Source organism: Leucoraja erinacea, chromosome 7 (assembly GCF_028641065.1).
Source record: "Leucoraja erinacea ecotype New England chromosome 7, Leri_hhj_1, whole genome shotgun sequence".
NCBI classification, from domain to species: Eukaryota; Metazoa; Chordata; class Chondrichthyes; order Rajiformes; family Rajidae; genus Leucoraja; species Leucoraja erinaceus.
In genome coordinates, this window is record NC_073383.1 from 33,919,399 (window position 1) to 33,931,451 (window position 12,053).

Genomic DNA, 12,053 nt, shown 5'->3' on the forward strand with positions numbered 1-12,053 from the left:
GGGAGGGGGTGATTTGGGTGGGAAGAGATGAATGAACTAGGGATTTGCAGAGGGAACAGTGTCTGCTGAAAGCAGTGATGGGAAGATTAGACCAGTGGTGGGATCCCATTAGAGGTGACGAAAATGTCAGAGGCTGATGTGTTGTACGCGATGGCTGAGGGGGTGAAAGGCAAGGACTTGGGGGAATCTCTGTTCCTGTTACAACTGGAAGGGGGGGGGGGGGGGGGGGGGGGGGGGGGGGGGGGGATGCAGAACTACGGGATACAGAGGAGACGTGTGGGAGCCTCATCTATGGTAGTAGGGACTATCTATGTCTAAAAAATAAGGACATCTCATATATCTGAGAATGGAACACTTCGTCTTAGGAGTAGATGCAGCAGAGATGGAGGAATTGGGAGAATGGTGTAGAATCTTTGCCATTGGCAGAGTGGGATGTGTAGTCCAGATAACTGTGGGCGTCAGTAGGTTTGTAATAGATGTCAATCAATAGTTTATCTCCTGTGATTGAGGCGGTGAGATCAAGAAAGGGGAGGGAAGTGTTTGAGATAGTCGAGCGGAATTTGAGGGCAGGGTGGAAATTTGTGGAGAAGTTAATGTTGGAGAAAGAGGTCTCGGGGGGATGGGTGGGGTCAAAGGGTGGAAGGAGGTTTAGGTGAGGTACTGTGGGGGGGGGGGGGGGGGGGAAATGATGGGGTTCGGAGAAAAAAGGGGGTGTGGGGAGTACTGCATGAGTGGGAGGTAGTAGGTGGAACACGGTTAAAACAGAGGGAAGGGCAAAATCCAGCGGAATCATTATTGCTGCCCCCTGTAGGAGCTCCCTGTAGGATAGATGAGCAGTAGGATCCAGGAGAGTCAGGCCACGTGCTGCAGGAGCATGCAGCGTGGAGGCTGTGGGCCAGGAGCCAAGCCTGGAACTCGGGTGAGTCGACGACACTTGCCTACTGGCGAACTATGGAAATGCGAGGGTCGGCAGTACCACTGGTGGTGGCTTGCAGGGGGGCAAGAGTGCAGGTATTAGTTGGCAACAAGAGTGTCGGTGGCCCCGGTCAGCGCACTGCCAAGAAAGCAGCGAAGGCCTGCGGCAGCAACATCAGTGGATGTTGTGCACACCCAGAAACTGTTCACTCTCTCCACCCACATCCCATCGATGAAAACTGGTTCACGAGTCCTCGGCTTTCCCCTCACAAAGTCAACAATGAGCTTTTGGCATCATTCAATCAGATTTTCATTCTTCCTTCTATACTCTTGACACATCGTAACCCATCCATCAACAGTAGTACGTTAATGAATTTAAAGATGACATTGAAGCCACATCTGGCTACACAATCATGGGAATAAAACAAATGGAGCAGGGGTCTGAGCACACAGCTTTGAGGTGCTCCTGTGTTCATGATTATCAAGGGGGAAATATAGTTGCCCATTTATACCGATTGTGGTCTGCCAAATGAAGAACCAAAGGATCCAGTTGCACAGGAACAACCAATAACCCAGTACCCAGAGTTTAATAAGTTTGATGGGGATGATGTATTGTACACCAAACTATAGTCGATGTTCAACAGCCTAATGTATATGTTCTTCTGTACAAGTGGTTGAGTGCAGAGTGGAGAGCCAGTGAGATCACATCCCCTGATGAAATGTTGTAGTGGAGTTGAATTCTACTGGGTCCACTCAGGCAGGATATGATAATCATCACAACCTGACTCTCAAAGCACTTCTTCACCATTAATGTTTGTGCCACCGGTCAAGAGTCAATAAGGCATGTCAAGAGTCAATAACGTGCTCTTCTTGGGCACCTATTTTATAGATTTCCTTTCAAAGCAGGTGGGGATATCAAACATTTATAATGAGAGGTTGAAGATGTCAACAAAAACACCAGTCATTTAATTCACGCAGATATTAAGTTGCCAGCCACATACTCCATCAGAGGAGGACACTTTCCAGGGGTTCACCCTCATGAAGGATCTTCTGACATCGGCCTTTGTGATTAGGAACAGTGTCGTCAGGGACTGTGGGAACCCAAGAGGTACATCCATGTTCGTTCTCTCTCTCTCTCTCTCTCTCGCGGAGAGCATAGAAAGCATCAAACCTGTATGCCTGTGAGCTGGTCCAAGTTGATTGTGGACCTCGGGGTTCATCAAAGACTTCTAGCTCAGATAGGCCTGGTGGGAACAAACTCCTCAATGGCATTGGGGCAAATTGGGCTTTCAAGAACAAGATTGCTTTCTTAAAACCAGTTTAGTCTTCAATGAAAGCAATTCAAAAGAGAAAATACATTGAGGTACAGAGTAGCTCTGATGTGACTGAACAGCAGAATAGATTTTTCAGTACATTATCGACTGTTTAGTACCCATGTGACAGTTAAATTGTCTCAGTTCCTATCATTCACCCAAGTTAGTCCATTTGTCATTCAAAACGGCAACACATTGTTACAGAATTGGAGCTGAACAACAAACCCTTCAACCCACCTTGTCCATGCTGTCCAAGTTGGCATACAGGGCTAGTCCTATTTGCCTGCATTTGGGCCCACAACCCTCAAAACCCTTGCTATCCATATATTTGTCCAAATATCTTTTAAACGTCATAACTGTAACCACTTCTGTAGCTTCCCCAGGCAGCTCATTCCAGATACAGACTCCAAACGCCTCACCCGTGGGGAAAAGGTTGCCCTTCAAGCCCATCTTAAATCTCTCCCTCACGTGTATGCCCATTCAATTTTGACTCCTATTGCCTAGTAAAAGGCAGCCTTCAGCTCATCAAGCTGTTACCTCAGCTCCAGTGACCTGGGTTCGATCTCCATTCGATGATAAGTCTGATTAGTAACATGGCAATTAAACTTACTCAGTTTTTTTATGTACTATTCCTTTATAAAGTTAAATATTTTCTGTATTGGGTTCCTCTCCATCATGTCTAACCCTCTAATTCACAAACCTTGGAGGGAAGAGGCAGGAGCTAATTCATCCAATAAATTTCCTCAACAAACTGAGCAGGCTGGCTCTTGATACAAGGTGGTTTTGGAAACACATAAGTGAATTGTACAACACTGTTTCACGCTGTTATATTATGAACGAGCTGCTGAGGAGGTAATTGAGGCGGATACTATATCATTTAAAATACATTTGTACAGATACATGGATAGGAAACATTTAGAGGGATATGGTCAAACACGGGCAGGTGGGACTAGCGTACATAGACCATCTTGATCGGCATCTTGAAGTGCCTGTTTCCATACTGTATGACTATGATTCCAGAGTTACATCATAGCAATCTTGGAGGGAGGAGGGAAGATAACTTACTAAGTACTTATGGGCCTGCCTTCTCTTCATCCATTATCATTACTATTTTAAAACAAATAGAACTGGTCCCAAAAGGCTCACTGACTTCAGTCACTAGCACTTTTCTAATTCGTACAAGTACATCAAGCTTTACCCTCTCGTTTGTAGGGCCCTCTCTATATCGCCCAAGGAAACCAGTAGTGAAGCTGAACAGCTAAGAGGATACCAAAACTGTAATCAAAGAGAGAAACCATTGACAAGCCACCCGCTTCATTATATTTTATATTTTGCTGCAAGGCATTTTCCGTTTAATGTACACTCAAGCCTCAAAGATATTAAAAACAAAATGTTGCACAAGTATCTAGTTACTACTACTATTTAACCATTTTTTACCCGATTTGCTCTAATGCATCTTTAAAATGCAGCTTTTGTGTGCATATTCACCTTATGTTCTAAGACTACTCCATCTTCTTCCACTAATGAGTGTTCTTCCTGTGGAAGGTCATCCTGGTGGACAGCCTGGACTCTTCCTCTTCTTCTTTTTCGTCGAATCCGTGCAGTCACTTTTTGCTTTTCTTTGCTGGTAGTGAGCAAACTACGGAGGAAAGTAAAGGAGAGGTAAAGCGAGAGGTAGGTAAGGAAGAGATAACAGGACCAGAGCACCAGCATGCTGAAGGGAAACTGCACAGAGAGAAACGTTAGAGCTCAATGAGACCTGGAGCAGATGACACCAACAAGTATTTCCTCACTTCGTAGGTTAATTCAGAATGTAATTTCTGCCCAGAAAATTGTGTTTGGAGCGGTCAACTCTCCTTTAACAGGATTATTTCCCCTGGTTACATTCATATGTCTATGTAACAGACTCAATTAACAACATTGCATCCTTAGAATATGATACACATCGCTCATGCGTCCTGCTCGCAGGCATAAGATTAATGTTTTTTTCTTTACATAGAGCCAAGAGGTTTCTGTCTGCACAAGTACAGCAATGCATTTGTTCACTAAGATGCTATATCCTCCCTCTGATTCTTAAAGCAGATTACAGCTTTGCCACATAATCCTTCTAGATTCAAACACTGTAACTATAAGATATTTCTAACCAAGGAGCCTTTGTATGTAGGAATAACCAGAGAATCCCAGACTAAATCACTGAGAGGAATCAAACCTTGACGGTCATGTCCAGAAAAAAAAACTTGAGGTTACTATCATTTCTGGTTTCCACAAACCGAACATCTCAAAGTTGTTTAACTGATATAGCAATTTGATAGAACAAAAGATGAACCAAACCTTACCAAATGCAGCAGAAAGTTTAAATAAAAATGTTGAATTTGAAAACTCTCAACTTCTTGCATTCCAAGCATCAGATTTATCCTAAAGTCTCTGAATGTCCCCCTCAATAATCACTCAAGACTACTTTTCCACTACATTTTTGACAACGATCAAATATCTTATTGTTGCTCCATTTGACAGATGACATTTAGTAATTGTCATGGGATGTTTCTACTAAAAGTAAAATAAAAATAGATTCAAGGGGTTTATAAAAATAAATCACTCTGAAGAAACAATGAAATGCGAAGACTTGGATAAGGGATCTATGTTAGCAAATTGTAGCGTTGTTACAAATTCCTGTCATCAGTGGCGCTCCAGATCTGCCACTGCCTGGGAGTGCGACTCGAGAGGTTGTGGGGGGTGATTAAAATACGGGTTTTTATTGGTTGTCGGAGAGGGATTTGCTCGTACGACAATCTTATGAAGAAATTTCATTCTGTGATCCCGTTCGCAATTAAAAAAAAAAAACGTTCCTTAACTATTCAATTGCTGGATGAAAGTCGGGCCCACTTCAACGCCATCAAAATCACAGATCGCAAGTTCAGGACAAAACAAAAGGTATTGTATTGATTGTATTGGATTGCATTCAATTTATTGTCATTATGTCATAAGAGACAACGAAATGGATTTTCCTTACAATCAAGTAACATAAAAATAAATAATAAATAAATAAAACTTTTTTTTTTTTTTTAAAGCACAAACACAGAAGTCCATGACACAACACAACCCCACAGTGGCACCAAAGTTGAGGAAGGTACCATAGTCCAGCCAGCCTCCCCGCCGATCTTCCCAGATGTTCACCCAAGGTCGAGCACCCGCAGTCGCCACCATGGGCGGCCCGATGCTCAGGCCTTCACGCCGGGATGATGGAACGCCAACACCGAACATCCTCAGCGGCCAGGACCTCCAGATCAGCCGCCTCCCACCGGAATCCGCGGCTCCCGAAGCCCACAGGCCGAGCCGGGCGGAGTTACAGGATTCCGCGATGTTGATCAGCGCCGCCCGCGTTGGGAGCTCCGCAAACCACAGCTCCGCGATGTCAGTGCCGGAGGCCCAGCACTCCGGGGCTCCAAACGGCGACACCCCGTAAGGCATCGCCAGCCCCGCGATGTACCAGCGCTGCCCCGCCGCTGCTGGAGCTCTGGTCGGTCCCGGCAGGAAAGGCCGTGCTGGGGGGGGGGGGCGGGGACGCGACTCGAATAATAGTCGCGTCTTCTCCAGGAAGCGACTGAAGGATGGTACCCCCGTTACCGTACCCACTTCCCCCACAAAAGACATTAAATGCCACACAGCGCAAGACCTGACTTTTGGCGCTGACTATGTGGAGTTTGCTCATTCTACGTGACTGCATGGGTTTCCTCGGGGTGCTCAGGTTTCCTCTCACATCCCAAGGCATGCGGGTTTGTAGGTTAATTAGCTGCTGCTAATTGCCCTGAGTACGTAGGGAGTGGTTGAGAAAGTGGGGTAACACAGAACTCATGCAAACAGGTGATCAAACGTCAGCGTGGATTCAGTTTGCTCAAAGGCCAGTTTCCACACTGTATCTCTCAAAATAAATACCCAAATTCACCTGGTCATTTAATATTCCATGGAATAGATAATTACAAATAACAATTTTTTTAAAACCCTAATGCATGGAAGTTAAAATGCACCAAACACTTTGCCCTGACCCAGGTGTCAGAACAGAGATAAAAAGATAAGGAATTTCAGTCATGCTGATACTGAAGCTGAAATCTCTTTTTCTAAACAAAAAGTAATGAGAGATTTAAATAGATGAAAATCGTGACAGAGCAAATGCAGATAAATTATTTCCAGTGCTCAGTGGACATAACTGGATGACAACTAGGTTTTGGTGTCAGGTGTGGCTCCAGCAGTCTCAGGGCTCTCACTTAACTATTTTTTCCCTGTTGCCAGCCGGGCAACCTAGGCAGCTTTTTAGGTTGCCAAATGACAGTTTAGGTGGTCATTTAAGACGGTTTGCATGACGTGTGCGACAATGTGCTCGGACGAAGTGCCTAGTTACCAGTCGGAATTATGCGCAATGAAGCATTCACATATTATTTCTGCTTGAAATAAAGTCACAAACCAAACATATTCACCAATCAAGACATGATATATACCACAATGACATGCAGCAAAATTATAATACAGTATCTCAACTCTTTTACACATTGCAATTAATGCAATTTCTATTAGTTCTTTCCACTTCCAAACAAAAATATGGTTGGATTATTCAGTGCATGATCAACCTGTGTCAATAAATCCTGGACCTTGATAACATATATGCTCAACCATGTACACTACAGATTGATGCAAGCATGTTTTCTGTGAAGGACCGAAAATTATCATGACATGACCATAGCACGGGTCGTTATTGCTATTGGTACAGAAACACTCTCGCTTCCCACATAATTTATCCACGACAAAATATACAGGTTGCAAGGAAATTTCTATAAGCATTTTATGATAATAGGTGTTAAAACCGACTATACCCATCTGACAGGTTAAACATTACACTAACTGACAAGAGATGGCCAAAGGACATAACTGCATATATTTAAAGGTGTCAAGACTTAGATTACGTGTTGTGAACAACATTGAAGATATCCAGTTTGTAAGCACCAGATTTAAATAAAATTATTGATAAACACCGTTTCCATCATTCCCACTTCAGAATTAATGTTAAAATTTCAACTGAAATATCTCCTAACCAAATTTGTGATGTAATAGCTGTTAAAACTGACTATACCCACCTGACAGGTTAAACATTACACCGACTGACAAGAGATGGTCAAAAGACATAACTGCAGCAAATGTTTTTGGTAATATGTTTAAAGGTGTCAAAACGCCACATTACCAGACATTCAGATTAGATGTATGTGCTGTGAACAGCAATGAAGATACAGATTTAAAAAAAAAAATTGATAAATGCTGTTTCCATCGTTCCCACTTCAGAATTAACGTTAAAATTTCAACTCAAATATCTCCTCACAAAATTTGTGATGTATATGAGCAACTGTAGAACTAAAACCTGGATAAATCCAACGTATAGTTGTGAATGTTGCTCATTAAATAACTACAGTACTGATACTCCGTATTAAGAGCATTGATTTGCCGTTAAAATGAATTCTGTAATAATGTGTCAATGGTAGCATTGACAATCGAACACTGCGGTTTTAATGTTTCATGAGTTCACAATTTAATTAATCCATCTTTATGGACTAAAACAAATAACAACATTGGGAATTAAAACACATTTGATTGCATTCTGTTATCAAACATAGTCAATGTTTGGTCTGAAGACATTTCCAGCACAATAGGGTTCGGGGGGGGGGGGGGGGGTGAATCCGAGCAGAAGAATGGATAGGGGGGGGGGGGGGGGGGGGGGGGGGGGGGAATTAGTGCGTGTTGGTTGGAGTAGGTACAATTGTGAGGGGAGAGAGCGCGAGGGATGTCAGAGGAGCTGAATGGGGGGTTCAGTATGGGATGGATGGGGGGGATCTGGGGGGGATGAATAGGGGGGGGGGGGGAAATCACTACAGGATGAAGGGGGGGGATTGCTACAGGAAGAGGGGGGGGTCGCTCCAGGATGAATGGGAGGGGGGGGGGGGAAATCGCTGCAGGATGAATGGGGGGGATCGCTGCAGGATGAATGGGGGGGATCGCTGCAGGATGAATAGGGGGGGGGGGTGGGGGAAATCGCTGCAGAATGAATGGGCGCGGATCGCTGCAGGATGAAGGATGGGATCACTGCAGGATGGATGGTCTGATCGCTAGCGCGAAGGGATGTCAGAGGAACAGGATGAATGGGGGGGTCGCTACAGGATGAATGGGAGGGGATCGCTACAGGATGAAAGGGGGGGATCGCTACAGGATGAAAGGGGGGGGGTCGCTACAGGATGAAAGGGGGGGGATTGCTACAGGATGAAAGGGGGGGATTGCTACAGGATGAAAGGGGGGGGTCGCTACAGGATGAAAGGGGGGGGTCGCTACAGGATGAAAGGGGGGGGGTCGCTACAGGATGAAAGGGGGGGATTGCTACAGGATGAAAGGGGGGGGGGGATTGCTACAGGATGAAAGGGGGGGGGTCGCTACAGGATGAAAGGGGGGGGGGGGATTGCTACAGGATGAAAGGGGGGGGATCGCTACAGGATGAAAGGGGGGGGGGTCGTCGCTACAGGATGAAAGGGGGGGGGGTCGCTACAGGATGAAGGGGGGGGGGGGTCGCTACAGGATGAAAGGGGGGGGTCGCTACAGGATGAAAGGGGGGGGTCGCTACAGGATGAAAGGGGGGGGGGGGTCGCTACAGGATGAAGGGGGGGTCGCTACAGGATGAATAGGAGGGTCTGCGCCGGATGAATGGGGGGGGATCAGCGCAGGATGAATGGGGGGGGGGGGGGGGAGATAGCCACAGGAAAGAATGTGCGGATCGGCGCAGGATGAATGGGGGGGGGCATCAGTGCAGGATGAATGGGGGGGGGGGGGGGGGGGGGGGGGGAGAGAACCACTACAGGATAAATGGGCGGATCGCTACAGGATGAATTGGGGGGGGGGGGGGGGGGGTAGCTACAGGAGGAATGGGCGGATCTGTGCAGGATGAATGGGGGGGGGGTGGGGGGGGAAAATCAGGGGGGGAGCGCAGGATGGGGGGAGGATAGCCACAGGAGGAAGGGCGGATCGGCGCAGGATGAATGGGAAGGATCAGCGCAGGATGAATATTGGGGGGGGGGGGGGGGGGAGATCAGTAAAACAGGACAGGATGAATGGGGGATCAGTACAGGATGAATGAGGGGGATCAGTAAAAGATGAATGCGAGATCACTACAGGATGGATGGGGGGGCATCGGTGCATGGTAAATGGAGGGTGGGTCAGTACGGGATGAATGGGGGGGGGGGGGGGGGGGGAATCAGTATAGGATGAATGATGAGGATCAGTACAGGATGGATGGGGGAGCAGTGCAGGATGAATGGGGAGTGGCAGGAGAATCAATGCGAGGTGGATAAGGTGATCTGCGCAGGATAAATACATTGGGGGGGGTAGATGGGGAGGGGAGTACAAGGGATGTCAGTGAGGACTGAATAGAGGCGGGAATGGGGATCAGTGTGAGATGGAGAGGAAAGGTCTCAGGATAAGGGGGGGTGGAGGGGGAGGAGAGGGAGAGGGGAGGGGGCGGAGAGAGAGGGGGAGGGGGAGAGAGAGGGGGGAGGGGGAGGAGAGAGAGGGGGGAGGGGGAGGAGAGAGAGGGGGAGGGGGAGGAGAGGGGAGGGGGGGAGGGAGGGGGAGGAGAGAGACGGGGAGGGAGGGGGGAGGAGAGAGAGGAGGAGGAGGGGAGGAGAGAGGGGGGGGGGGGGAGGGAGAGAGAGAGGGGGGGGGGGGGCGGGAGAGAGAGGGGAATAGAGAGAGAGAGAGAGGAGGAGTGGAAGGGAGAGAGAGAGAAAGGGAGAGGGAGAGGGAGGAAAAAGGGAGAGGGGGAGGAGAGAGAGAGAGGGAGAGGGGGGGGAGGAGAGAGAGACAGAGACAGACGGGAGAGAGGGGGAGAGGAGAGCTGGAACCTGCAGCCTGGAGCATTGTGTTTCGGGGAACCAGCCCTCCCATGTGACGATCCCCTCTCCGCCCCCCGGACTCTGGATTGAAGCCGTCTGAACACGCATTCCCTTGGTTGATGATGCCTGCTCCCCACTCCCCCCCCCCCCCCTCTTCCTCCCCCCCCCCCCTGTTTCATGCATTATTTCTTGAGTTATTAATCAAAATGTTCAAAAATCTGAAATAATTAAGAAAATAAAGCCAGCTGGCTTTGGCTTTTGGCCCTGTACCAGAGAGCTCCTCTTTCCCCTCTGTCTGCCCCTCTCTCTCTCTCTGCCCCCCTCTCTCTCTCTCTGCCCTCTCTACCTCCCTCCCTCTCCATGCCTCTGCCCTCTCCGTGCCTCTGCCCCCCTCACTCTCTAGCCGCGCCTGCGAGTTGGGGGCTATACGCGAGTGGATAGGGCGGGGGATGGGGTAAAAGGAGCAAATGAATAATGTTAATATAATATCAAGGGGGGTGGTTAGTGCGTGTGCGGTGGTTAGTGTGTGTGACGCCGCAGGCCGCGCCCCCCCCCCCCTCCCCCAAGAAGGCAGGACCCAACGGGATCTAGTATGGCAATAAAACACTCTTGACAATCGGTTTAGTGGCTATCTATTTGTTCAGGAACACTGCACTCCACAGGAGACTACCATAAAGCATTGATCCAGAGGAGCATTAACCTGCACCTCCTGTCTGTCAAAACTTCCTTCAGAAAGCCCATTCCCATTCCTCGTTTTCCCCTCTAGTCTTCTGTAATTTTGCTTGATATGAACAATCCAACCATAAGCCAAAATACCTCAAAGAGCACATGGCATATCCTCCTCATAAAACTGACACTTATGCCCCTGTCCCACTTAGGAAACCTGAACGGAAACCTCTGGACTTTGCGCCCCACCCAAGGTTTCCGTGCGGTTCCCGGATGTTTTTGTCAGTCTCCCTACCTGCTTCCACTACCTGCAACCTCCGGCAACCACCTGTAACCTCCGGGAACCGCACGGAAACCTTGGGTGGGGCGCAAAGTCTCCAGAGGTTTCCTAAGTGGGACAGGAGCATTAGCCTCTGAATAGTGGCATTACTTTTGAAATGAAACTTTATGGTTTATTCATTACTTCCATTGATACAAGTTTCACTTTGTCTTAATATTGGGAATAGTAAATGTCTGTAGGAGTAACCCTACACTCACAGAATTTTTAAGGGGTCAGATGGATCCCGCGGCATGTCTATCATTAACCAAAAATTTCCAACCTTTCTGTCCTTATGCTGGACATTCAGTATATTCCGGTGGGCGGCGCGACTCACGTCGCAGCGGCCTCTGCAATCTGTCTGTTTTTTTGTTATTATGTTTATTGGGGTGTGTGTGTGTGTGTGTGTGTGTGTGTGTGTGTGTGTGTGTGTGTGTGTGTGTGTGTGTGTGTGTGTGTGTGTGTGTGTGTGTGTGTGTGTGTGTGTGTGTGTGTGTGTGTGTGTGTGTGTGTGTGTGTGTGTGTGTGTGTGTGTGTGTGTGTGTGTGTGTGTGTGTGTGTGTGTGTGTGTGTGTGTGTGTGTGTGTGTGTGTGGCAAACTTTTAAAATCTTTCCCCTGCACGGAGAACCCGACCTTTCCCTGTCGGGTCTCCGTTGTCGTTGGGGCTGCAACGTGGAGCGGCCTCCAGCAGGAACGTCCTGGGGCTCCAGTCACGGAGCCGCGGAGCTACTCACCATCGTGGAGCTGGCCGAGTCCAGAGCGGGTGCAGCGGTGGTGGGGAGCTGCTGCGACCCGACCCCGGGGATTCGGAGGCTTACCGCAGGTCTGGTAGACAGTAACACCGGGAGCCCGCCGGGAGCTCTGCAGGGAGACCGCTTTTTGGGGCTTCCGCAACGGTGACTTCTCCTGCCCGAGTAGCGGGGTCG

The 12,053-nt window shown here is 48.2% G+C and overlaps 1 protein-coding gene across 4 annotated transcripts in view; it reads right to left on the minus strand.

Annotated features, from left to right (window-relative positions):
• The window catches only part of pcnt (pericentrin), a 171,847-nt gene that overhangs the window by 149,989 nt on the left and 9,805 nt on the right, over positions 1–12,053 (minus strand). For all 4 annotated transcript variants that reach the window (XM_055638192.1, XM_055638193.1, XM_055638191.1 and 1 more), the window contains exon 2: positions 3,717–3,867. In XM_055638192.1, coding sequence (XP_055494167.1) covers positions 3,717–3,867 — 151 coding nt within the window. The remainder of the gene's footprint in view (positions 1–3,716; positions 3,868–12,053) is intronic.